This window comes from Corythoichthys intestinalis, chromosome 8 (assembly GCF_030265065.1).
Source record: "Corythoichthys intestinalis isolate RoL2023-P3 chromosome 8, ASM3026506v1, whole genome shotgun sequence".
In the NCBI taxonomy this organism is placed as follows: Eukaryota; Metazoa; Chordata; class Actinopteri; order Syngnathiformes; family Syngnathidae; genus Corythoichthys; species Corythoichthys intestinalis.
In genome coordinates this window covers 11,166,754-11,194,017 of record NC_080402.1, presented here as the reverse complement: position 1 = coordinate 11,194,017, position 27,264 = coordinate 11,166,754, and the positions used below count along the sequence as shown (strand labels likewise).

The 27,264-nt window shown below is 39.8% G+C and overlaps 2 protein-coding genes across 2 annotated transcripts in view; one reads left to right on the top strand and one right to left on the bottom strand.

Annotated features, from left to right (window-relative positions):
• The window catches only part of sgms2a (sphingomyelin synthase 2a), a 55,586-nt gene extending 47,360 nt beyond the window's left edge, over positions 1 to 8,226 (bottom strand). The window contains exon 1 of the mRNA XM_057844031.1: positions 7,947 to 8,226. The gene's annotated coding sequence lies outside the window, so the exon portion shown is untranslated. The remainder of the gene's footprint in view (positions 1 to 7,946) is intronic.
• A 5,774-nt stretch (positions 8,227 to 14,000) lies between these two features.
• papss1 (3'-phosphoadenosine 5'-phosphosulfate synthase 1) overlaps positions 14,001 to 27,264 on the top strand; it is a 39,466-nt gene continuing 26,202 nt past the window's right edge. Inside the window, exons 1-7 of the mRNA XM_057843860.1 lie at positions 14,001 to 14,248; positions 18,208 to 18,322; positions 22,909 to 23,144; positions 23,210 to 23,348; positions 25,991 to 26,109; positions 26,190 to 26,303; positions 26,476 to 26,587. Coding sequence (XP_057699843.1) covers positions 14,189 to 14,248; positions 18,208 to 18,322; positions 22,909 to 23,144; positions 23,210 to 23,348; positions 25,991 to 26,109; positions 26,190 to 26,303; positions 26,476 to 26,587 — 895 coding nt within the window. The 5' untranslated portion in view covers positions 14,001 to 14,188. The remainder of the gene's footprint in view (positions 14,249 to 18,207; positions 18,323 to 22,908; positions 23,145 to 23,209; positions 23,349 to 25,990; positions 26,110 to 26,189; positions 26,304 to 26,475; positions 26,588 to 27,264) is intronic.

Below are 27,264 nucleotides of genomic sequence, written 5' to 3'. Positions count from 1 at the left end.
AAGTGGAAGCGTCCATGATACTAATAAATTTAATAATTAAAAAAAAATATCTATATATACAGTACTGTGCAAAAGTTTTAGGCAGGTGTCCTGCGTAAAACTTTTGCACAGTACTGTATATATATATATATAAAGAGGATCCATGTAAACAAACGAACTATTGGCTAACTTACATAGCAAAAGTCCGCTAGCTTAAATGCTATAAAATGCTAACACTTTTTTACAATGCTCTTAACAAATGGCTCAGACACATAGTTCCACAAAAATGGCTTAATATACCTTTAAACTTAATTACGAATGCATTAAAAAAGCATTAGCTCAAACAAAAATGTAGCTTATGTTGGTCTTAACAGAGAGCAGATGGATTCAGCCATGTGAAATGAGGTAGACTAGAGGGCCGTGTATCCACCCAAATCAATAAAAATAAATGCAAACACTTTCAAAACAAACCATTACAATGCCACTTTCATTAAACGAATACTCGAAGCAGCAAAATTTAATATGAATCTTTTTTTTCTAATCGAATACTCGAGTTAATCGATTAATCGTTCAGGCACTAATTCGAAACCAGTGCATTCGCAGTCATTTTGTTCGATTTTCGGGGCATTTACAGGTCACTTGCTGTTCATTTACAGGTCATTTACTGTTGAGTTTGAGTGACTGCCTATTCATTTGGGTGATTCCCAGGTCACCTCCTGTACTATAACTCAAAATAAACATGAAGTGACCTATAAAATACCCCAAAATCAACAGGAAGTAACTGAAAATCAACAGGTAAATGACTTTAAATGGCGCAAAATTACCTCATTGGCTGCCACAAATAGATTGGATAGACTAGTGATAAACTCATTCCAATTCACAGCAGAAGCTTGTTTTTGTCTTTATTAGTTGTTTGTAGACTATCCTAGAATGATTTCCTGACCAATGTATCGATAATCGTTGTATCGCAATATCGTCAGGTCCTCGTTATCGTGAGCTTTGTATCGCAAATCGTATCGTACGGTGAGGTAACAAGAGGTTCCCACTCCTAGTTTTTACAGTGTAATGAAAATTATTATTAATAATAAAATTAATTAATTAATTAAAAATTAATAATAATAAAATTTATAATTATTATTATTAATTATTATGTTGTTAAAGTGACTGCAAAAGAAGTTAAAATGATGGTTTATTTTTCTATTTAGAACAATCCGAGTATATTTGATATTAGAAAAATTACTTAAAATGCTAAAAAAAAAAAAAAAAGCTGGCGGTGAATAATGTTAAAACATTATCGGAGGTCAAATGTCTTATTTTGGTGGCATTTAACCCAGGATTTGACAAATCTCATGATTTCCTCTGGGAAAAATCATCTTTGCTTTCATGTTTATCCGCGTTCATGTAAGGACTCAGGGTTGAGTGGAAGTCTTGTTTTCCCACCAGCCAGTTCGCCCATCATTGCTCTCAAGGGAATGGGTGGTGATGGAAAAATGACTGGGAAAAAAAACAACAGTTATTCCACATGTCCACACAGCTTAATGGCTAACTTGGCTGGCTGCACTCACCCAGGCTGTTTCCAGAGAGCCCGGAGGAAGGCTGTGTTTTAAATACCGCATGAACCAGGGCTGGCCTCCATTTTGGGGCCTTGGTCGGTAATGACATGTTACTGAACCTTCCCACTCATTTACCTCCTTAGGAGCACGTGGATTGCCTCCATCAAACGGAGTGATAAAAATATATCATTTCAAAGGCGGGGCTATGTGGAAAAATGCAGAAAGTCTAATACTATTCAAGCAGAAGAACACAACTTAACAGAAAGGGTGGACCTGGAGGATTTGGACCACAAGCAGGGCGTATCTTGTCAGTAATGACAGACATAGATACACACACAGTGCTAAACACCATGTTCCACATGAGGCTCATGGGTGGGGCAACAGGTCATTTGCACAGTCTTGTAATTACACTCTCTCCCTTTCAAGCAGACCAACATCTGGCAGTCCACAATCGAATTAAAATGGAGCGATGTAGGAGCTGGAATGTTTGGATGTTTCAATTTTAAAATGCTACATTGTCTTTGATCAAGATAAAAACTATGTGGACACAAATAAAGGACTCCTATTGTTAAGAGAAAAGGTGGATCAGCGTGCAATTCCATCCATGTTTTTTAAGCATTTGTCCCTATGAAGTCCATCCATCCATCCATCCATCCATCCATCCATCCATCCATCCATCCATCCATCCATCCATCCATCCATCCATCCATCCATCCATCCATCATCTTTCACTTGTTCCGGGGTCAGGTCGCGAGGGGAAAAGCTACAACAGGGAAGCCTGGACTTCCCTCTCCCCAGCCACTTCAAACAGCTCCTCTGGCGGGATCCCAAGGCGTTCCCAGACCAGCCGAGAGACATAGTCTCTCCAGCATGTCCTGGGTCGTCCCCGGGGCCTCCCGCCGGTGGGACATGCCCGGAACACCTCTCCGGGGAGGCGTCCAGGAGACATCCGAACTACATCCCCGAGCCACCTCAGCTGGCTCCTCTCAACGCAGAGGAGTAGTGGCTCGACGCCAAGTCCCTCCAGGATGACTGAGCTTCTCACCCTATCTCTAAGGGAGAGCTAAAACACCCTGCAGAGGAAACCCATTTCGGCCGCTTGTATCCGGGATCTTGTGTTTTCAGTCACAACCCACAGCCCGTGAACATAGGTGAGGGTAGGAACGTAGATCGACTGGTAAATCGAGAACTTCACCTTTCGACATAGATCCTTCGTCACCACTACGGATCGGTGCAGAGTCCGCATTACTGCAGACGCTGCACCGATCCACCTGTCGATCTCCCACTCCCTCCTACCCTCACTCGTGAACAGGACCCTGGATACTTGAACTCCTCCACTTGGGGGCAGGATCTCATCCCCGACCCGGAGAGGGCACTCTGAGGACCATGGTCTTGGATTTGGAGGTGCTAATCTTCATCCCAACCGCTTCACACTTGGCTGCTAACCGCTCCAGTGGAGGTCATGGTTTGATGAAGCCAACAGCACAACATCATCTGCAAAAAGCAGAGATGCAATGCTGAGGTCACCAAACCGGACCCCCTCAACATTTTAGCTGCGCCTAGAAATTCTGTCCATAAAAGTTATGAACAGAATCGGTGACAAAGGGCAGCTTTGGGAATGGGAATGAATTCGACTTACTGCTGGCAATGCGGAACAAACTCTGACACTGATCGTACAGGGTGTAGAACTGGTCCAGTGTTCCACGGCCAGGACGAAAACCACACTGCTCCTCCTGAATCCGAGATTCGACTTCCCGACGGACCCTCCTCTCCAGCATCCCTAAATAGACTTTACCAGGGAGGCTGAGGAGTGTGATCCCTCTATAATTGGAACACACCCTCCGGTCCCCCTTCTTAAAAAGGGGGAACACCACCCCAGTCTGCCAATCCAGAGGCACTGTCCCCGATGTCCACGCGATGTTGAAGAGGCATGTCAGCCACGACAGCCCACAACATCCAGAGCCTTTAGGAACTCCGGGTGGATCTCATTGACACCGGGGCCCTGCCACCGAGGAGCTTTCCAACCACCTCAGTGATTTCAACCCCAGAGATCGGAGCGCCCACCTTGGAGTTCCCAGACTCTGCTCTCTCAAGGGAAAGCATGTCGGTGGAATTCAGGTCAGCAGTACCCCATCTTCACTATAGATAGTGGTAATGGTGCACTGCCTTCCTCTCCTCGGACACCGGATGGTGGACCAGAATTTCATTGAAGCCGCCCGGAAGTCGTTTTCCATGGCCTCGCCGAACTCCTCCCATGGCCGAGTTTTGCCTCAGCGACTGCCGAAGCTGCAGTCCGCTTGGCCAGCCGGCACCTGTCATCTGCCTCTGGAGTCCCACAGGCCAAAATGGCCGGGTAGGCCTCCTTCTTCAACTTGACGGCATCCCTTACCGCTGGTGTCCACTAGCGGGTTCAGGGATTGCCGCCACGACAGGCACCAACTACCTTACGGCCACAGCTCCGCTCGGCCGCCTCAACAATGGAGGTGCGGAACACGGCCCACTCGGACTTAATGTCCCCCACCTACCCTGGGACAAGGGAGAAGTTCTGCCAGAGGTGGGTGTTGAAGCTCTTTCTGACAGGAGATTCTGCCAGACGTTACCAGCAAACCCTCACAATACGTTTGGGCCTGCTAGGGCTGGCCAGCATCTTCCCCCGCCACCGGAGCCCACACACCACCAGGTGGTGATCAGTTGACAGCTCCGCCCCTCTCTTCACCCGAGTGTCCAAAACATGCGGCCGCAAGTCCGATGACACGATTACAAAGTCAATCATCAAACTGCGGCCTAGGGTGTCCCGGTGCCAACTGCACATATGGACACCCCTATGTTTGAACATGGTGTTTGTTATGGACAAACCGTGATGAGCACAGAAGTCCAATAACAGAACACCACTTGGGTTCTGATTGGGGGGGGCCGTTCCTCCCAATTACGCCCATTCAGGTCTCACTGTCATTGCCCACGTGAGCGTTGAAGTCCCCCAGGTGAACGAGGGAGTCTCCAGAGGGGGTGCTCTCCAACACACCCTCCAAGGACTCCAAAAAGGGTGGGTACTCTGAGCTGCTGTTTGGTGCATAGGCACAAACAACAGTCAAAACCCGTCCCCCCACCTGAAGGCAGAGGGAGCTACCCTCTCGTCTACCGGGGTGAACCCCAACGTACAGGCTCCAAGCCGGGGGGCAATAAGTATGCCCACACCTACTCGGCACCTCTCACCGTGGGCAACTCCAGAGTGGAAGAGAGTCCAACCCCTCGTCATCACCTTATCGTGGTGGAGGGGTTTGCGTGTTCCATTGATCCTGGGAGCTATGTTGTCTGGGGCTTTAAGCCCCTGGCAGGGTCACCCATAGCAAACGGGTCCTAGGTGAGGGGACAGACAAAACCTTCCTCAAAATTACCCCTTATGACGAGTAAAATAAATTGACTGAAGTTTCCCTTGCCCGGACGTGGGTTACCGGGGGCCCGCCTCTGGAGCCAGGCCTCGAGTTGGGGCTCGAAGGCAAACATCTGGTGGCCGGGCCTGTCCCCATGGGGCCCGAACGTGGGTTCCCCTTCCCATGGGCTCACCACCTATGGGATGGGCCAAAGGGGTCGGGTTCGCAGGGAGTTGGGCGGCAGCCAAAGGCAGGGGCCTTGGCGGTCCGACCCCCAGCTGCAGAAGCTAGCTCTTGGGACATGGAATGTCACCCTATGAAGTTGATTTAAAAAATCTTACATTGTCATGCATGATTTAAAATTTTAGTATTAGTAAACTGTCATCAAAATGATCAGTCTATTTGTTATTTTGAAATGTGAGTCGAAAACGGAAGTATTTGGTAAAAACCCACACAAGCACACGGGAGCATTGAGATTCCATTGCGCTACCCGCGAAAAGCAGCTCACTAATGATTGGTTGATATTTTCAAATTCATTACTGTTTGATTTTAAGGGAAAACATTTGGTTAAAAAAAAAAAGATACAGTAATAAATATTGAAAAATACTGTACATTCAACTTTTGTTTGAGTAACATTCAACCACCTCTTCAAATGTCAGCAAACTGAACAATGTAAAAATCAAACTTTAAAAAAATTTTTTAGAATGGATTTGAACTCATTGACTGCCATTTTGATTGGGAGGTGTGGCGACGAATGATCACTGCCTGCCATATCAGTCAAAATAAGATTTCATGTCAGTCCTCCCAGTTTAAATGAATTAGACGCCTAATGCTGTCATTGGCAGGAAAAGAAAATCTTTAAGACTCGCAAAAGTGGTGAAAGTGGGCCGGAACAACTGCCCGGGACGCTTCTTTAATCCCAGAAAAATAAGGCAACTGACCAAACCTGGCAGTTGCCTTGTAATAAAATAATAATTTACATTACAATAAGATGATAACACGTTATAATTAGAGATCCGATCGATCGCGTCCGATCACGTCATTTTCAAAGTATCGGAATCGGCAAAAAAATATCGGTCATGCCTTTAATTTTTTGTTAAATCGTTTTCTAAATGTATTTAACGTTACAGACATAATATGTTACACTCATCCAGAGTCTTTGGTTTAGGCTTAATGTACCAATAATGGCGGTAATTAATTTTTTAAAAATGTATCACGTTACATATTTAATGCAATTAATGCATGCGTTGCACGTCCCACTCACGCATTGTCGCGCCAATTCTGTAATGGCGCCGCTTTACCCATTTAGAGAGATAAAAGGCAGCGTAAAATGAGTAGAGTGCATTTTGACAGCCTTTGGAGACTTTTTATAATAGGCTACAGCCTTACAGTCCCTCTCCCTACGATTACAAAAATCATGGGAAGCAATGTGGGGAAGCAAAGTAGCAATTGATCTTTTTTCCTTAACATCTTATTTTATTTCCTAACGCAGAGAAGATATATCCATTGGTAGCACTACGCACAGTCATGGGTCCACTTCCCATCATGCATTTGAGTTGAATGGCTGCGGTATCATTTAATGAAAGCTCAACAAATACACTAGATGGCAATATTTAGTCACAATAGACAAAGTCACAAGTCTTTCTATCCGTGGATCCCTCTCACAGAAAGAATGTTAATAATGTAAATGCCATCTTGAGGATTTATTGTCATAATAAACAAATACAGTACTTATGTACTGTATGTTGAATGTATATATTCGTCTGAGTTTTATTCATTTTTTTTCTTAATGCATTGCCAAAATGAATATGATCGGGGAAAATTATCGGGAATGATTGGAATTGAATCGGGTGCAAAAAAAAAAGCAATCGGATCGGGAAATATCGGGATCGGCAGATACTCATACTAAAACGATCGGGATCAGATGGGGAGCAGAAAAACATGATCGGAACAACCCGAGTTATAATAAAATAATCACATTTTTCATGAAAATCCGTTTCTCATGTATGCTTTGTTACAATCATGTTATAGTAAGTGTAGTGCAGTAGTAACGCATGTGTAAAACCTCTTGTTTTATTGTGTGTTATAGGTATAGTTGTGCCAAAAGCAGATTTCTTTACATTTTGGTGGTTTTGCCCCCCCCCCCCTCCAATAAATACAAAATAAATAAAAGATAAAATAAAATTTTTATATTAACACACACAATAAATACAAACTTGTTAATAATCTCTTAACTATCCAGGAATGCTAAAAATAAACATTTGTCTTAAGACCACTCAACACTGTCTGTCTAAATAAATAAGTTAAATATAACAAAAAAAAAAACCCAACAACTTCTTATTCAGAGTATGACAAAAATAAATAAAAATAGAGCATTCCTTCAGGTATAACACGACTGCTTTTGTCCACAAACACAGCCAAACAACAAAAAAATGAAAACTTTTTACCTTGATTATGATTAATGTAGGATTATCTGAGAAAAATGTCTGCATAAGCTGCAAATAACATTTTGAAATAAATAATGTAGAAAATAAATTAATTGTTATACAATAAATGCAAGTCATCAGCCAATCAAACGGGCGTTTGAGGGGGAAAAATGGACCGGCACATTCAGCAAGTGAAAAGGGGTAAATGTAAGTCTGAATATAATGAAAATAATTCACTTACGTAGGGTCAATTATATCCTTACAACATATGGGAAGACAATCTAAATTACCTATATAACTGAACTCATTATATAATGAAAATAAGGTTGCTTAAAAGTTGGTGGGGACAATTTGAGCATCCTGAAAAGCTGGTAGTGTTATGTCCATAACGTCCCTATAGGCAAACCTACGCCCTTGAATTCAAAACATCATCCACAAAAATTCTGCTTTTACAAATAGTAATAATACTAAGCGGTAATCAAAATGAGTGTTTCTAATACTTTGATAGGCAGATTTCATTATCAACTTCAAACTGCCACCACATCAACAAATTGTTGATTGGATCTCAAAATGACACATGATAGCGTCCATGTTTTAGTTTGAGACGGGAGTCCTACCTGTCCACTGCGAGCCTCTGGTGGTCTTGTGTGGTCGCCGTCGTCACCGATGAGCGATGATGGCGATGTTGAGCTCTTTCGGCTCACGGAGAAGTACTCCGGCTCCAGCCTTCAAGGGATCGCTCCTCCCCGCCGTATACCATTTTCCGTTCACTAAACTGACACCAAGCTCCGTCCCACTCGTGCCCATCCCACTCGGCCAATTCGAATGTTAGTCCGCGGTGACGTTCCTCCTGACTAACAAGCCTGCGTGAGTAGACTCAACGCTTGTGTGGTCGGCTCGAGGGCGTCATCTAGTGGGTGACCCTAAATTAAAACTGACGTCAAGTCGTGCGTCCAGCAATATAGACCCTACCCACTGACGTCACAAAACCACGTGCTCGCTGTATGGTTCCGCCCCCTTGTCCGTCATTTTGTCTCTGTATTAGCATTGGTTTCAATTGATCGAGGAATTTAAAATGCATTTCATGGAAGACCCGGTGCTTTCGGATGCCGTAAACTCACTGGATGTGTTGCATAAAAGGCGTTATGTGGAAAAGCTTCGTTCTCTACAGTCGCCAGATCCATATTTGATGCCCAAATCGATGTTTTTCGACCCACTGTCTTCGCCCTGTCTGCCTGACATCTGCTACGCTGATATTTACAACTATCTTGTCCACACAAAATCAGCCTATTCTCACGAAAATTTGAAAAACTTCAAGAGCTTGGAGGCTTATAAATACTTCGTTGCTGGTTGGGTGAAACAGGTCCTCGTCCACGAAAATTCGGCAGGAATCTATCTTGTGCTTGGAAAGGTGAGTTACGAAATTTTCAATTCAAAATCCTTTATTCTCGCTAACATCCACTGTCAAGTCTAATTTATTTCATGTCATTTGTCAATGCAGTTAGGGCTTTTTATGTTTATATGGTTTAGCGATAGCACTCCCACTACATACATACGTGTATGTTGTCGGCGATTAGCCTAGCAATGATATTAATTGTGGTTATTTGTCAGCCCAAAACCCTCTAAGCATATCTTAAATGCATCTTACCGGATATAAAATGACTACTACATAGTCTGTGGTCATTTTTTGGTGCCCAGTTTTCACGTCGAATTGCAGCCGTCCATTTCGCTCTCCTCTTTGGATCACTCGGAATACGGTAAAACTTCAAGTCTCTCCTTCCATCTTCTCTGTTAGTGCAACCAACAGCCACACACGCCTTCACCATTTTGATTATTAATGTTAAGGAGCAGAAAAACACGCCGTAAATAGGAGGAATGTACGTAGCCGTAACAGGTTAATACTATGTTTTGACGGACAATTGGGCGGTACCATTCAGGAGAGCGGAGTTGTGACGTCACGTGGGTAGGGTCTATATTAGGGTTGGGAATCTCTGGCATGAAGCCGATTCGATATGTATCTAGATACACAGGTTACGATTCGATTAAAAAACGATACATTTTTAAGGCCGAGCGATTCGATACAGTTTAAGAACGATACGGTTCGATACAGAGTGAAAACGGTACGATTGTAAACATTTGTTGTGTGCGTTCGTACAGTATTTTAAACATATAAAAAATGATTAATGATTAAATTATACAACAAAATTTCATCCCAATGTTATGTTTTATTTTTTATGGAAAAAAAAGCTTACTATATGACCGTCATTTTGTTGGATGGGATTGATAATAAAATATAACGCCAGTGACAGACAACAATAAAGTGCAGTAATTTAACTACTGTATTTGCTGGTGTTTTGAACACAATAGGTAAGTAATTTAAGTGCAAACTTTCAACATAAACATCTTACAAGCAAAAAATGTTAATTATATGCAGCAGCTCTAGGAAAAAAAAAAACCCTGCTAGTGTTATCATAAATAAAAATAATAAATTATTCTTTACCACTGGTATAACTGGGGGAATAAAAACATGGCATTTTAGACGGACAGGTCTATAATCATTACTTTAACCTTATACACAGCAAAGTCATTCACTTACGCCTGTGCTTCCACATTTTTTTATTCCTCATCACTGTCTATAGACCCTACCCACGTGACGTCACAACTCCTTCCTCCTGACTGGTGCCGCCCAATTGTCCGTCAACACATCATGTTTCCCTGTTACGGCTACGTACATTCCTCCTATTTACGACGTGTTTTTCTGCTCGTTAACATTAATAATCAAAATGGTGAAGGCGTGTGTGGCGGTCGGTTGCAATAACAGAGAAGATAGACGGAGAAGACGGAGAGACTTGAAGTTCTACCGGATTCCGAGAGACCCGGAGAGAAGAGAGCGAGATGGGCTGCTGCAATTCGACGAGAAAACTGGGCTCCAAACGATTACCACAGATTATGTAGTAGTCATTTTATATCTGGTAAGATGCATTTAATATATATTTAGAGGGTTTTGGGCTGACAACCACAATTAAAATCATTGCTAGGCTAATCACCGACAACATACACGTATGTATGTAGTGAGAGTGCTATCGCTAAACCATATAAACATTAAAAGCCCTAACTCCATTGACAAACGACATGAAATACATTAGACTTGACAGTGGATGTTAGCAATAACAAAAGATTTTGAACTGAAAATTTCGTAACTCACCTTTCCAAGCACAAGATAGATTCCTGCCGAATTTTCGTGGACAAGGACCTGTTTCACCCAACCAGCAACGAAGTATTTATAAGCCTCCAAGCTCTTAAAGTTTTTCAAACTTTCGTGAGAATAGGCTGATTTTGTGTGGACAAGATAGTTGTACAGTTCAGGGTAGCTAGCAGATGTCCGGCAAATACGGCGGAGACAGCGGGTCGAAAAACATCGATTTAGGCATCAAATATGGATCTGGCGAATGGATAAACTGAAGCTTTTCCACATAACGCCTTTTATGCAACGCATCAAGTGAGTTTACGGCATCCGAAAGCACCGGGTCTTCCATGAAATGCATTATAAATTGCTCGATCAATTGAGACCATTGATAATACAGACACAAAATGACGGACAAGTGGGCGGAACCATACAGCGAGCACGTGATTTTGTGACGTCGGTGGGTAGGGTCTATATCTTTTTTGAAGGGCAGATTTTTCTTGAGGAAGATCAACTGATCCACATGTTCATGTTTAAGTACACTGCGTTTCGTAGAAACAGTATGCCGCCCTTTCCACCATTGTAGTGGGTTAATTTTTAGGGTTACAAACTCACCATCTCTGTACCGCGTCACACTCGCTCTGTCCCATGCGAAGCGAATAGATCTGGCTGCCTTCGTCACTTCGAAGTCTGACTTTTGATTTCCTGGGTGCGTTGAAAATCAATCGCTGCACGTCGCTGGCGTGGTGCGCAAACTGCCCATTGTTTTAGCATGTTGCTTCGTTGCCACTACTAGTTTCGTTTTGGGATGTGAAGAAAACGCTACGGAGCATGCGTTACAGTGGTTTTGTTAGCTCTCGCGTTGTTATGACACGCCCGTGACGATCAGGTAATGACAGCGACAACTAGCGATTCTGCCGAAATGAATGGGAAGTTGAGGCAACCACGACGGCGGTCACAATCTAAGTGCGCTTTGTGGTGAATGACTCAAGCGCAGAATGTGAGGTAAAAGCTAAATTATTATCATATTAAGCAATGCATTGAACTAGGCATTAGAAGCCGATTCTTGTGCTCGCGATAGCCGAATTCTATCTCTACTATCGGTTCATTGAATATTTGATGGCTAATTACTGTCGAATGGTAACTTTACTATCGATACAGCTGTATCTCTCATCTGTAAAACCGGATATCGGGTTGTATCGGTTTATCGTTCTCAAGCTTACAATATATATACTAGTCCCTCTAAAAAAATTAGCATATTTTGATAAAGTTAATTATTTTCTATAATGTACTGATAAACATTAGACTTTCATATATTTTGGAATCATTACACACAACTGAAGTAGTTCAAGCCTTTTATTGTTTTAATATTGATGATTTTGGCAAAAAAAGTCAAGAAAAAACAAAAATCCCTATCTCAAAAAATTAGCATATTTCATCCGACCAATACAAAAAAGTGGTTTTTAATAAAAAAAAAGTCACACCTTCAATTAATGATATCAGCTATGCACTCAATACTTGGTCGGGAATCCTTTTGCAGAAATGACTGCTTCAATGTGGCGTGGCATGGAGGCAATCAGCCTGTGGCACTGGTGTGGTGTTATGGAGGCCCAGGATGCTTCGATAGCGGCCTTAAGCTCATCCACAGTGTTTGGTCTGGTGTCTCTCAACTTCCTCTTCACAATATCCCACAGATTCTCTATGGGGTTCAGGTCAGGAGAGTTGGTAGACCAATTGAGCACTGTAATGCCATGGTCAGTAAACCATTTACCAGTTGTTTTGGCACTGTGAGCAGGTGCCAGGTCGTGCTGAAAAATGAAGTCTTCATAAAGCTTTTCAGCAGATGGAAGCATGAAGTGCTCCAAAATCTCCTGATGGCTAGCTGCATTGACCCCGCCCTTGATAAAACATAGTAGACCAACACTAGCAGTTGACATGGCACCCCAGACCATCACTGACTGTGGGTACTTGACACTGGACTTCAGGCATTTTGGCATTTCCTTCTCCCCAGTCTTCCTTCAAACTCTGGCACCTTGATTTCCGAATGACATGCTTTCATCTGAAAAAAATACTTTGGACCACTGAGCAACAGTCCAGTGCTGCTCCTCTGTAGCCTAAGTCAGGCGCTTCTGCCGCTGTTTCACACACGCCTGTGCACGGTGGCTCTGGATGTTTCTACTCCAGACTCAGTCCACTGTTTCTGCAGGTCCCCCATGGTCTGGAATCGGCCCTTCTCATCAACTTTCTCAGGGTGTGGTCACCTCTTCTGGTTGTGCAGCATTTCATGCCACACTTTTTCCTTCCCACAGACTTCCCACTGAGATGCCTTGATACAGCACTCTGGGAACAGCCTATTCGCTCAGAAATTTCTTTCTGTGTCTTAGCCTTTTGCTTGAGGGTGTCAATGATGGCCTTCTGGACAGCAGTCATGTCGGCAGTCTTGCCCATGATTGCGGTTTCGAGTAAGGAACCAGGCTGGGAGTTTTTAAAAGCCTCAGGAATCTTTCGCAGGGGTTTGGAGTTCATTCGTTGATTCAGATGATTAGGTTAGTAGCTTCTTTAGAGTACCTTTTCATGATATGCAATTTTTTGAGATAGGGATTTTTGATTTGTCTTGACTTTTTTGCCAAAATCATCAATATTAAAACAATAAAAGGCTTGAACTACTTCAGTTGTGTGTAATGAATCTAAAATATATGAAAGTCTAATGTTTATCAGTCTATTACAGAAAACAATGAACTTTATCGCAATATGCAAATTTGTTGCGAATGACTAGTATTTTCCCCTTTTTAATCCTTATCATTTATTTACATTTATTTTTATTTATTTTTCGCATATCTTCTTTGTATAATGTTTCTTTTTTTATGTGATATTGAGTCATTGTGCCTTATGCCTTTACACAAGTATTTTGTATTCGTGTTATGACCAAGTTGGCAATTGTTTTGTAAAATTATTTATAAATATTATACAAAATAAAATAAATAAAATAAAAGCGAAGCGGAACTACGTCACGTTTTCGCCTGGCGACGTGGCTGTCAGCACCATAGATATCACAAATTTAATACTAGATCGCAAAAGGTGGAGTCAGTGGCGTAAGTAACCAGCGGCCATCTTGCGTCGGAGAACTTCTCCAGGAGGCTCATTTGCTAGATTTTCTCTTTTGAAATACAGAACTATTGACTCGGGGAATTCTTGATGATATTCACAAACGGTTTGATATATAACAAAACTTATAAACGCAGCTATGATAACAACCGCATCTTAGTTTAAAAAAAAAATGCAGTACATTTACTAACATTTCTGATCAAACAAAGCTGTCTGAAAATCGGTTAAAAACTGAGTAATTTATAACTATTTCAAAGTACACGCTCCATTGACTACAACGTTAGGTTTGTGAAATGGCTCCGACGCAAAATGGCAAACGAGTTACGACGCCGGTCCCATTTGGCAGATTGTGTAGTCATAATCTAGTCTTATATTTGTGATATCTAGAGTTAGACTGTCAATGGTACATTCATTTCCCAGATTCCTGATGCTCGCCTTCTTCTGGAATTCCTCCCGCGAGCTCAGGTGATCCCATGCATAAGCAGGATAGCGGCTCGTCAGCTTTAAAGGCGGTGGAACTGAAAAATAAACCGTGGAACTAGTAACCGTGTGGACCGGCGAACCGAAGAAATGGAGACGTATGGAAAGTTGAACAAGAAGCAGAAGCTGAGCAATGCGGTGCAGAACTGGGTGAGTGTTTTCCAAAGGTCTTATCATGTTTATAAAATTTAAGTCGATTCTGTGCATATCGCAGTTGCAATCTTCCAATTTATCATTAGCTTATTAGCATAGTTAGCAATACCTCATTTGAAGTGGACTACTCTGGTAGCTTTTTAGAATAGCCCGTGTAACCGTTAGTAACAAAGTAGCTGGCTAGGTAGCCCAATTCATTTAAATTACATTCTTTTTGACACCATGCCGCGTGTTGTCTGTCCAATTATGATTTTTTTTTTGGTGTTTAATTTCGTCTTTCTTCCGTACAGTGTTTCATTAGTTCTTTAAAAAAAAAACATTTCAGTGGAAATTCAGACTTGGCCTCAAAATGAACTCCCACTGAATGAACATATTATCTGTTGATCACACTTAAGTGGTACACTCAATTTGACCTTACTCCCTCACAATTTACTCATTAGCTGTCACTTATGGTCATCGCCTTCCAATTAATTTGAACCAGGAGATGATAATCTGACAGTATGATAACCTCAAACCAAAATATTACGGTTTCACGATATCACGGTATTGCTATTACAGCTCTAAAATGTGTTATTTCGAGATATCTGGGTTTTAAAAAACTAAATCCGTTGAACAGGATTTTTATTTTTCAAAACCATTATAGCTATTTGGAAAATAAGTATAATGTTAACTTAAAAGCCTAAAGCCACAACCACAGCTCAACATTATTACCAACAAAACAAAAAATAATTGAATTATTTTCCATAAATTACACGTGTGTGTATGACTTCTATCATGTTTACATTATACACTCACACTCTCTCAACACAGACAGTTGCTAGAGAGAAAAAAAAAACACGTTTTACCACCGCTAGACACACTAAACATGTTGGAGTGCACTTTCGTAGCTGGTGGGAAACATGACAGTCAGAGGTGGGTAGATTAGCGTTACTTCAAAATAATATTACACTAGTATGAGTGAAAGTAGTCATACAAAAAATGTACTCAAGTACAAGTGGAAAGGTATCCAGTGAAAAGAATACTCAAGTAATGAGTAACATTGTGAGATTTTTGCAAACAATGTTTTTTTTTCTCTCAGCACAAACTTATCTATATAAACTGTTATTGTGATACTGTACAATAACCCATTGCATAACCACATTAAGCCAAAGAAATACCAAACCAAAAAAAATCTGTGAATTCTGGCAAAAGATAAAAAAAAGACCGTAATGAAGCATTATTCGTCCAAGGAGAAAGAGTGGCCTCTAGTGGAGAAAATGGTTCCTAATTTGAATAGTCAATAGTCCCTTCATAGTTACTATTATGACAACTAAAAGGATCATATCTCCAGTTTCCCTTGGTCAATTGGTGCCAAATAAAAACTGGGAGAAATCAGTGCTATTGAGTCATGTTGAGGGCAGCGCTCTATTGCAAGTAATTTTTTTTTTTTTTAATGGTGTTTTAAAGACTCCATGTGATTGAACAGGCTGGCGTGATCATAGAACGGCAAGCTTGCGTCAGATTGGTGTAATGGATCCATGTGATTATTGTTGCGATGTCTCATTGTAGATTCAGTCTTGGCATCACTGAAAAAAAAATCTAATATGTTGGATAACGAGCAAAAATGTAACGACTCTTGTGTAGCCAAAGTATCGGCGTAAGAGTAGTGTTTTTTTCTCCACAAATCTACTCAAGGAAAAGTAAAAACTATGGCTTAGTAACACTACTCTTAGAAGTACATTTTTCTCAAAAAGTTACTCAAGTAAATGTTACTAATAGGGGTGCACGATATCCATTTTTTGAAACGGATACCGATATCGATAATTTCCTGCTCCTCAAGGCCGATACCAATACGATAACCGATGATATATAAATAATTTTTCAATGTATATGCACCTGACTTTTTGAACACCTGTAGGTCAAAAATACTATTGGTTGATTCAGCATAGATTTGCCTTTGACCGAACCAGAATTTTCATGATGACATGAACATTATTATAATGAACAAAAGAAAGACAAAAACAGTTTTGATTTCGGATTAATTTTTTCAAATAAATATAATTTGAGTCAATCACAATCAATCAGTCAATATAATTGCCGATGTGTTCCCCTGAACAATTAGCACTGATCTAAAACTAATAAACATAAACCCAACAAGTATTGTGCTTTGTCAGCAGATATAACATTTGGTGCAACAGAAGAGGAGACTTTTGTCATCTTGGTCCAACTTAAACAACTTTCCTAACCTGGCAATTATAGAACAGCAGGCCTATCAATAACCAAAAGGCCTCTCAAGAACTTGTAAACATAAGACTGTAAAATGCAAATATTTGCTAATTGCCATAGTAAGGTTTATAACTCAGCGAAGGAAAAATACGGCCTCTAGAATAGCAACAAAACTTTGCATACTAACAAAACAGGAGCAGAAACAAACGCACACATCCCAATTTGACACCATGCCAAAAATATTACAGTATTAATAGGCCGGATAACATATTTTGTCATCGGATTTATTGGGATGACGTCATAATTCCTATTAATGGACCGTAACGCGTTGCTACACACCTCTGATGACAGTGCCTACTAACATTTAATTTTGTATAAATGCCAAATCATATTGGAGGTATTACCTCCTCGGGAACCACCCTTCACAAATAGAGGTGGGAATCTTTGGGCACCTAACGATTCGATTACGATTACGATTCAGAGGCTACGATTCGATTATAAATCGATTATTGATGACACCCCCCACCCCCTAGCTGCTTTGAATGTTTTGTACATTAGTTAGAAAAACTGTAAAAAAAATAAAATAAATAAATAAATTAAAAAAAAAAAAAAAAAAGGCTTAAATCAACGACTATTTCAGTATCAAGTTAACAGTTAAAAACAAAACTCAAATCCCCATTTGGTATCAGCAGCTTTAAACTATATTCAGCCTTAAACTATATTCACTTAATTTAATGTTGTGAATCAACCGTTAAAGTTATTAAAATTGCTCCCGTTATTCCATAATTTCCCTTTTGTCTACTTTCGACATGTGAAAATTTTGAAACTATTTTAAAGATAGATTCAAGTCAATATTTCACCGATTTAGAAGTATTTTAGATAAAAAGTTAATTAGGTTCGCTTGGAAGGTTCGCTACAACAGCCTTGCAGGGAAGTCTACTGCTTTAACATGGCGGCCGTTTACTAACGCCCGCATCCAGCTTTCTGTATAGATGTGCTGCTAAAGCAAAGTTTTTTTATTTATCTCGCGGCATGAGTTGAGCTAGAGCCGTGAGTTGAGCAATGGCATTACCCGAGGGGCCGGGTAATGACACGCATGATGTTTAGCTACTCTTGCTCCGTTCCTCATTGCGTCCCAAAGACCGCGCGGCGTGCTGAGTGTGTTTTACATCCACTTTACTTGACATATTTAAATAATCAGAATTTGGATGTTTGTGAATCGTCCTCGAATCTTCCACGGCCGAATCGCGAATAATCTAAGAATCGGAAATTTCGCACACCTCTATTCACAAACATGTTTTACATGTCGGTTGGCTCTCCTCCTCTAAGCCGCGGTCTCTGTAACTTTTCTGTAGACGAAGTATTCCCATACCAGCGATTTTGTTTTCTTCGATGGGGGAAAAAGTTTCACAGGAGTTTCACCTCCTCCAACCAATGTGCAGTACAGCTGACTCACTGACACTGAGCAACAACCGGCTGGGGAGGGTTGAGCCTTGCAACTGCAAGCGAGGGATTTCTGCATGCATTTTTGGGACATAAAAAAATAGCTAATACTTGAGGGACGGTATGACAGGAAATTTTTGCGGTTTTGAAACCTTGACGTTTTCATACCATGGTATACTGTACCTCGAAACCGGTAATCAGCACATGTTTATCAGCAAATAATCCATATTAATCAACAACTAATTCATGCAGTTATTCTTTATGATGAATTCAACAACTAATCAATTCTCATGCCTGAATCGATACAGGGAACACAGCGTGCCACAAACGTTACCTATCAAGCGCACCATGTCAGCAGGAACAAACGCGGGCAAGTGGTGGGCACGAGAGGCGGCTTCAGAGGATGCACTGTATGGCTCACTGGTAAGATGACAATTCCACTGATTTCACAAAATATAATAATTGATTAAATTTCACCCTTGTACTCAAACAATAGTACAAATGGGGGGAAAAAACATAATTTTGGTGTCGGGCGATATGTAAGCCTGTCGCAATATGCAATAATTCCATTTATCGCATGATAAATAAAAATGAAGGCGGTAATTTTTCCGCTGCGATTTATCGCCGCGCGTACACATGTGTGCGCGCGTGCTGCAGACATGCTGTTAAAAGTTCGGATTCCTTGTTACCAACTGCGCAAAATGCATCTTCGGCCGCGTCAGTGCTCCGGATTGACTGAGGACCATCTCCGGCGTGCTGGTGTTGTTGACGTGTGGTCGCTCCCGTCTGGGGAGACATTTCACGCGAGGCGGCTATTTTTCGGCACAACACCGGATATTTGGGTGGCAAATCAAGAGCGCTGTGCTTCAAACTCGTCCTGTTTCATGAAAGTCGATTGTTATATGCTGGTGTTGTGCAGTAATGAGCAGATGTGACTTCTGTGGCGTTTGCTAAATTTTTTATTGCGCGCACACACTAGATATCATGAAATGGCAAACTAGAGTGCTACGTCCTATGCCATTGGCTACGTGAGCCCAGAGTGATTATGGGACACGTAGTCCATATACTACATCGATGAATTATAAACTGCCATGACTGAATGGAAGTTAAGAAGGCCAAATCAATGCATACCAGTGACTATAAATAATGCTGCAAATATCGTTAATTCAATATGTGACACAGATGGATTCGGACCACAAATAGGATGTCTTGCTCATGTAATAAACCTAGCTGCTAAGAGAGCTGTAGCAATCAACAGTGTGCCCTGCCTCACTTTACAAACAGTAAAGATTGTTCTCAGCACTTTTATACTAAATTTCTTCAAATTAGTAAGAAGTGAGCACATAGATATTATGCACTAAAATGCATGTTTATATGATGGCAATTTAATTTTTGCTCGTTTGCAAAAACAAAAAAAAAAAAGAAAAGAGCATTAAATGTATTGAATCGGATCGAAAATCGTGTCCCCCCTGGATCGAAAATCGTACCAAACCGTGACTTAACTGTATCGTTGCATCCCTATGGAACACCATTGCAGAAGCTTTGAGGGGAAAAGTTTTCATTTGCCTAAATGCTTAAGTTATTAACTGCAATTTTTTTTTCTTGAAAAACACTTTTTATTTATTCTGTGTTTCTGTGCGGTATTAATATTGTTGTCTTTTACTTAAGAGGCGGGGTCTATTGTTTTTAGTTCTGATTTCTTATGGCGTTTGAATGGGTGTACTTGATCTATTAATATATACTGTATTCTCACTGTGTTATTGTAAATTGGTTTAAAAAAAAATAGGGGGGTGCAAGAATATCGCATATCGCAATAATTTATGAGAATCGCACACTAAAATTTGTTATTGCGACAGGCCTAGCATATGGAAATATTTTTTCATCAGTGGCGATTGCCCTAAGAGTGCAAGGGAAGCTCAGCTTCCCCCAAAATGTCAAAAAATAAGTGACCAAATGTATACTGTTGTGTGCACGTCATTGACTAAATATGCGCCACAATGCGCTCAACTTTTGTTCGGAAATCTTATCACTGGTTACAGTGTGGCTTGCTTTTCATTCATTCACACCACTTCACAGTCCTTTAAACAGTGTGGACACAGTGCGTCTCCGGAGTTGAGAGTGCCTTGTTCCACTAAGGCGCACAAGACAAGTCATTGGCCAAGGGCAGTGATCCTCAAGTAAAAGTGCAAAAGTAAAGCACTTGCTTTAAAATTAACTTTACAAGTAAAAAGTAAAAGTATTTTCTCCCGATGCAAAAATGTGGATGCACTGTAAACCAAAGCTTAACAAGCTAAAAAAAACTCATAAGATAAAATAATTAGGGCTGTCAAACAATTCAAATTTTTAATCGAGTTAATCACAGCTTAAAAATTAATTAATCGTAATTAATTGCAATTCAAACCATCTCTAAAATATGCCATATTTTTCTGTAAATTATTGTTGGAATGGAAAGATAAGACAAGACGGATATATACATTCAACATACTGTACATAAGTACTGTATTTGTTTATTATCACAATAAATCCACAAGACGGCATTAACATTAACATTCTTTCTGTGAAAGGGATCCACGGATAGAAAGACTTGTAATTCTTAAAAGATAAATGTGAGTACAAGTTGTAGTAATTTTGATAGTTTGTATATTGTGACTAAATATTGCCATCTAGTGTATTTGTTGAGCTAAACTTAATGTTTGAATAGAGTATTATTTTGCATAGCTATTTTGATTGGGAATGCCAGATCTCTTTGCATTGAGCGCTTTTCTTTTTGTGAACATTATTTTATTTTTGAGAGATAGGAATATTATTTTTGTTGTGCTTTCACTAAATGATACTGTAGCGACTTCAATGTTCTTAACTGCCCAAATGCATGATGGGAATGAGCAACCATGAGTCACAGTGGTTGCTGCAAATGGTATATCTTCTCTGCGTTGAGTACAATACATGGTGTTAAGAAAAAGATCATCTCCAGTTATTTTTCCCCATGTCGTTAGTCACAATAGTTATAACAGTTGTGGAAGCTTATTCCATTAAATAGCGCTACTCCAATAAATGCCTGCATTACAATTATACATATTATACAATTATATATGCAATACAATTTGCATATTACGCTAAATATGTAGTTTCAACTTTCCAGATGTAAGATTTAAATATAATATTTAGATATAACTTTTACACTTAAGATTTATTATAAAATTCAGATTTAGGTAGGGCTGTCCCAAACGACTAATTTTCTCCCGATTAGTCAGCCGACTATTTTTACGATTAGTCGACTAATCTAATAATTTTTTAAAATTTTTTTTTTAAACTAATTTAGTAATGAAATTTTTGTTGTCACTTATCAATTCACAAAAAACATATTGGAACACTCAAATTATTTATTAAAGTACAAATAAACACGTAAATAACAATAATAAATCACAAATAAACAATGAGTTCAAATGCTGATAGAATTAACTAGTGTAGCATCCCGATTGATAAGATGGTCTCTTAAACTGATGGTTTACAACTTTTATTCCATCCTTGATGTAAACACACTGTAAGAGCTACGGTGCACACAAATAAAGCAACACAATTAGAAATTAACAAAAACTTTTCACCTTTTTCCTTTTAAACCTTATTTATATATCAATGAATTGCCTATATGAATTGCCTTTACCTTATTACCTTATCATTGACAATCTCTCCCTTGAGTGCAATGACTGTATATACTGTATATATTTATGACCTTTTAACCTTATATAATTTTCTATACATTAAAATAAACCATAACATGAAATACACCTTTCAATTAGCATTAAGAACAATACTAATAGCACTTATAGGACCATTGTCAATGAAACATTATTATTTAGTAAGGCGACAGCACCCTCTGGTGTACAAAAAATGAAGGAAAAAAAAAAATTCAAACTGCGTGAAGGCGCTTGAGTTGTTTATTCACGGCCGACGCGCAGCCAAGCTTGGCACTGAACAGACAGGACAGAAGAGTGTACTCTCCTTTGTTTCTTTGAAATAAGTCAATGTTTTGGACACTCTGGTGCGCTTTTTTTGGCTTTGTGCCGCTTTCCCCGCTTGCAAACAGAGCATCCGACATTCTAACTTTCCACGCATATATTTTTTTAACCCTTCATTAACCGTCGACGGGATGTTGTGCTCGTCGACGGATTTACGTCATCGATGACGTCGACTATGTCGACTAGTCGGGACAGCTCTAGATTTAGGATATATATTTGGATATAAATTTCATATATATATTTAGGATATAAATAAAAAAATTAAAAAAAAAAAAAAAAATATATATATATATATATATATATATGGAATATAAATTTAAGATTTATATTTGCGATTTAAACAAATATTTAGTTCTGGATTTAAGCATTTAAGTCCAAAACCTATTAGTTGTAAATGTGCAACAACAACAAAAAAAGTGACTGTAAACATTTCACACCACATTTTTAACACTGCGTGGCGTTAATGTGAGAAAATATTGTAATTTTCAGCATGTGCTGCTTTACAAAATGCGCCCCATATGTGCGTTCACCCACTTCCTTAATTGAATAATTTTTATTAAATGTTTTTTTTATACACCATGAAATGAATTCGTGGTGACTTTTGACACCCCTTTTCTTAAAATTAATATTTATTTAGTCTACGTGTATATATATATATATATATATATATATATATATATATATATATATATATATACATATATATATTTTTTTAATTCATTCATTTTTGCTTTTAATTTTCTTTTGATTCAGAGACATGTAGTGTCTGGTCCTCATTATTGCTGATAAATGTTCCAGCTCCTCACTAAAGTGCACAGTTAGCATAACAAAACTTATCCTTAATAAATGGCAATTGTAACATTCAAAGGGAATTTATGACAAAAGGAATCATCAGTTTCGCTTTGTATATTGGCCAGCCAGATGAAAATATTTTTTCACAATTTAATTGTTAAGTAGCCGACCTCCAATTTAGCTACTGATTTTGTGGTCGAGGTTTGTCTGGCGCCGGAAAGACAACAGTTAGCATGGCCCTGGAGGAGTACCTGGTCTGCCACGGCATTCCTTGCTACACACTGGATGGTGACAACATCCGCCAAGGCCTCAACAAGAATCTGGGCTTCAGCCCTGAAGACCGCGAGGAGAACATCCGGCGCATCGCGGAGGTGGCGCGGCTCTTTGCTGACGCCGGCCTGGTCTGCCTAGCCAGCTTCATCTCCCCATATGGCAGGGTGGGTAAAGTTGGGGATTCTAAACCTGTCATGTCAGAATGTTTCTAATAATAAGTTGTCTGCAGGATCGTCTTAACGCCAGGAAGATCCACGAAGTAGCTGGGTTGCCTTTCTTCGAAGTGTTTGTGGACGCGCCGCTGGATGTGTGCGAGCAGAGAGACGTCAAGGGCCTATACAAGAGAGCCAGAGCGGGCGAAATAAGAGGTAGAGGGGTTTTTTTGTGTTTTGTTGGTTTTTTTTCTCTTTAAATCTACTTAACAGCAGGTGTATGGAAATATATACCAATATGGTGATGTATTGCCAGGGGTTAATTTGTGCCGGATCTTGCCGGAATAAGATCCAGCACCTCTTGATTTCGGCCTCCCTGTGTTCCGGGACTTATTTGGGCAGATCCGGCACCTCTCGTGTATAAAAAAATAATAATGATATAAAAACGTTTTTGAAAAATGTGTTGTAATAGCCCCAAATGGGGGGGAAAGAAGGAGAGGAGACGTTGATGGCTTCCTCCACTTTATTGTGGCAACAATAAGAAAACAATATACAAAGTAACAGCGGACTGCCGCCACATTCGAACGCGAACTTTTGCTTTTCGCCCGTCTCCCCCTCGGCTCCTACTACTCAAAGCTCTGCATTCCCAGCGTCTCTTAAAGGGACCGTGCATAGTGTCTTGTTTTGAGCTTTTTGTTGACAAAAGGTATCGAACACACGACGTGCTGACAACTTTGTTTCTTTTTTAACACATGGAGCTAACAGCACAAACACAACTTGTGGCTCTCGGCAGGCTATGGCTCTCTCTCTCACTCCCGCATCACGTGACCAAAACAACAGTAACGTTGTGTGTACTTCAGGGTGCCTCGGAAAACATTATATCAGAATATTACACAAAGTTACGGACATTACAGTATAAAATAAAACCCTAACCCTAAAATAAAACCCTAACCTAAATAATGTGCAAAAATTCATTTACAGAACAATTCCCAAGAATTGCATGTTGTTTATAAACAATTAACGTCATTTGAAATAGTCGGAGATTTGTTGATGCATTGAAAAGCTGGACCAACAAATCATGCTTCTAACATAAAAACAAAAATGTTTAAAAATTTAAATTTGTGGCTACTGGGGAGCAAGCAGCCTGGATCAAACTGAGTTTCAACATGCCCAAAGACAGTTGCATTTACTGTTTGGTTGTTGTTTTTTTTTCCCCAAAAAGAAGGAAGATAATTCAGAACGAGTCCGAAAAGCACAAAGAAAAGAAAGAAAAAAGAAAAGTCCCACAGCATGGCAAGTGGGCATTTGCATTTTGTTTTCAGCACTATTTTCTGCGTATGTTCCGGGACCTGTGCCCGTCTTGTCATCCCTGCACTGTCCTATGTACTTTTCGTTCCGGCACCTTATGATTTACAAATTAAGCACTGTGTATCGCGATACTTAGATTATTGATATGCTCAATAACCTATGCCACTGCATATTGAAGGGAATAGTATCTTTTCTCATATTTGCTGTTTGACTGTTCGTATTACTCTAACACATCTAATATAAAATAAATAGCACTTACGTATATCATAGTTTAATGAAAACTAGCAGAATATATTAGACATAGGGTAACGTTGCGTGCACTTCAGGGTGCCTCAGAAAACATTGTATCAGAATATTACACATAGTAACTGACATTACAGTATAAAATAAAATAATTATATGCAAAAATTCATTTAAAGAACAAATCCCAAGAATTGCATGTTGTTTATAAAAAATTAACGTCATTTTAAATAGTCGAAGATTTGTTGATGCACTGAAAAGCTGGACCAACAAATCATGAATATATTAGACATAGGGTAATGTTGCGTGCACTTCAGGGTGCCTCGGAAAACATTATATCAGAATACTAAACATAGTTACGGACATTACAGTATAAAATGATAATATGCAAAAATTAATTGAAAGAACAAACCCCAAGAATTGCATGTTGTTTAAAAAAAAATTAACGTCATTTTAAATAGTCGAAGATTTGTGGATGCACTGAAAAGCTGGACCAACAAATCACGAATATATTAGACATAGGGTAAGGTTGCGTGCACTTCAGGGTGCCTTGGAAAACATTATATCAGAATATTACACATAGTTACCGACATTACAGTATAAAATAAAATGATAATATGCAAAAATTCATTTACAGAACAAATCCCAAGAATTGCATGTTGTTTACAAAAAATTATCGTCATTTGAAATAGTCGTAGATTTGTTGATGCACTGAAAAGCTTGACCAACAAATCACGCTCCTGACATTAAAAAAAAAAATCCAAAAAGACGGTTGCATTTATTATCTTTTTATTTTAGACATAGGGCATAAGAGATACATGACGCCTTCTTGTCACGGAAGCCCGTGTGGTGTACGTCATGCAACTGACTGAGCAATATTGACCTGGCCCATGTATCAATAATTTTTGTATGATCAGTGTTGGAGCAAATTGAGCACAAGTCATGTGACTAGTCGTAGGGAGGAAGGAACATACTTTCAAGTAAACAGCTCAAAGGAGCTTGCTTCCAAATTCATTAGTCAGATGAAGCCAGCTGATGTGGAAGTGAGACAGTTTTTTTGACCAGCAACAGCAGCTCAACAGCACATTACAGCAGCATTACAAAGTTCAAAGACAAATTCCACCTGTCGTTTTCTCCTCCGTGAAGACTCATTGTTTGCCGGGCTTCAAGGAGCGTGTTTGGAACATCGCACCAATAATCAGATAATCGCGATCCATGTATCGCAAATTGTATTGGGAGGTACCCGGAGGTTTCAATTCCTTTCTTAACAGATTCAGTGTTTAACGTACGTATAAATTGCTCCACCGCAGGCTTCACCGGAATCGATTCTGAGTACGAGAAACCGGAAGCACCCGAGTTAGTGCTGAAAACCGATTCTTGCAGCGTGAACGAGTGCATCCAGCAGCTGGTCGACCTGCTTCAGGAGAGGGTGAAACACATGACAAGTTTACTTGGGTTCATAAAAACTCTGACTTGTTCATTCCTGACTATAACATCTTCTCAACACAGGACATTGTACCGGTGGACGCGTCCTACGAGGTTAAAGAGTTATACGTTCAAGAGAACAAATTGGACCTTGCCAAGGCTGATGCGGAGACGCTGCCCGCTTTTCAGATTGGAAAGGTTGCTCTTTATTGTGCCTCAATTTTTAGCAGCAGTACACAATAAAACATTGACTCAGCTAGTGCTGGCAACTCAGACAACTCTTTGGTTTGAGCAAATCATGGTAGCATTGTTGCATACGATGCTGGCTTCCAAGTAGATCATAATCGTGGATGGTGTGCGTGACCCTCAGGTTGACATGCAGTGGGTCCAAGTGCTGGCTGAAGGCTGGGCCACACCACTCAATGGCTTCATGAGGGAGCGAGAGTATCTTCAGTGTCTCCATTTTGACTGCTTGCTAGATGGTAAGATTCTACTTTATGTATCGTATTGGCCCGAATATAAGACGGCTGTATTATAAGACGACCCCCTCTTTTTCGAGACTGAAGTTTAAAAAAAAAAAAAAAACTTTTTGAATACCAAATTAATTTTTATAAAGAAAATAATTACAGTACATCCAAAACAAATTATTATAACAATATATTTGAGAGAAAAAGCATGTTATTTTGCCTCATTCAAATCATTTAAATATTTAACATTTAAATATGTAAACTAAAGTGCAATCACATTTGTAAATGAATGGCCTCTGGTTTTTGAAATGTAAATAAACCAATCTATTGTGATGAAATAACAAAATTGCAATAACTGAATTAACCATCAAAGTGAAGTCTAGCTGTAACTGTAGTCTTGAAACAAATCTGAATAAGGAAAGACATTGCAATAAAATAATGCAAACTGGTTAAACTTGAGAGTAGCTGAGATCTCTTATGACAGAACATCGCTTCAATGATATCTGGCGCCATCTAGTGTCGTGAATGGGTATAACATATAGACCGCGAATATAAGACGACCCCCTCTTTTTTTATTTATCTTATTTCAATGCAAAAAACAGTCTTATATTCGGGCCAATACGGTATTTTTTTTTTCAAATGAAAAACCCTATTCAGTGTTACGCAATTCACAAAGTCAGCTGATTTTAAGG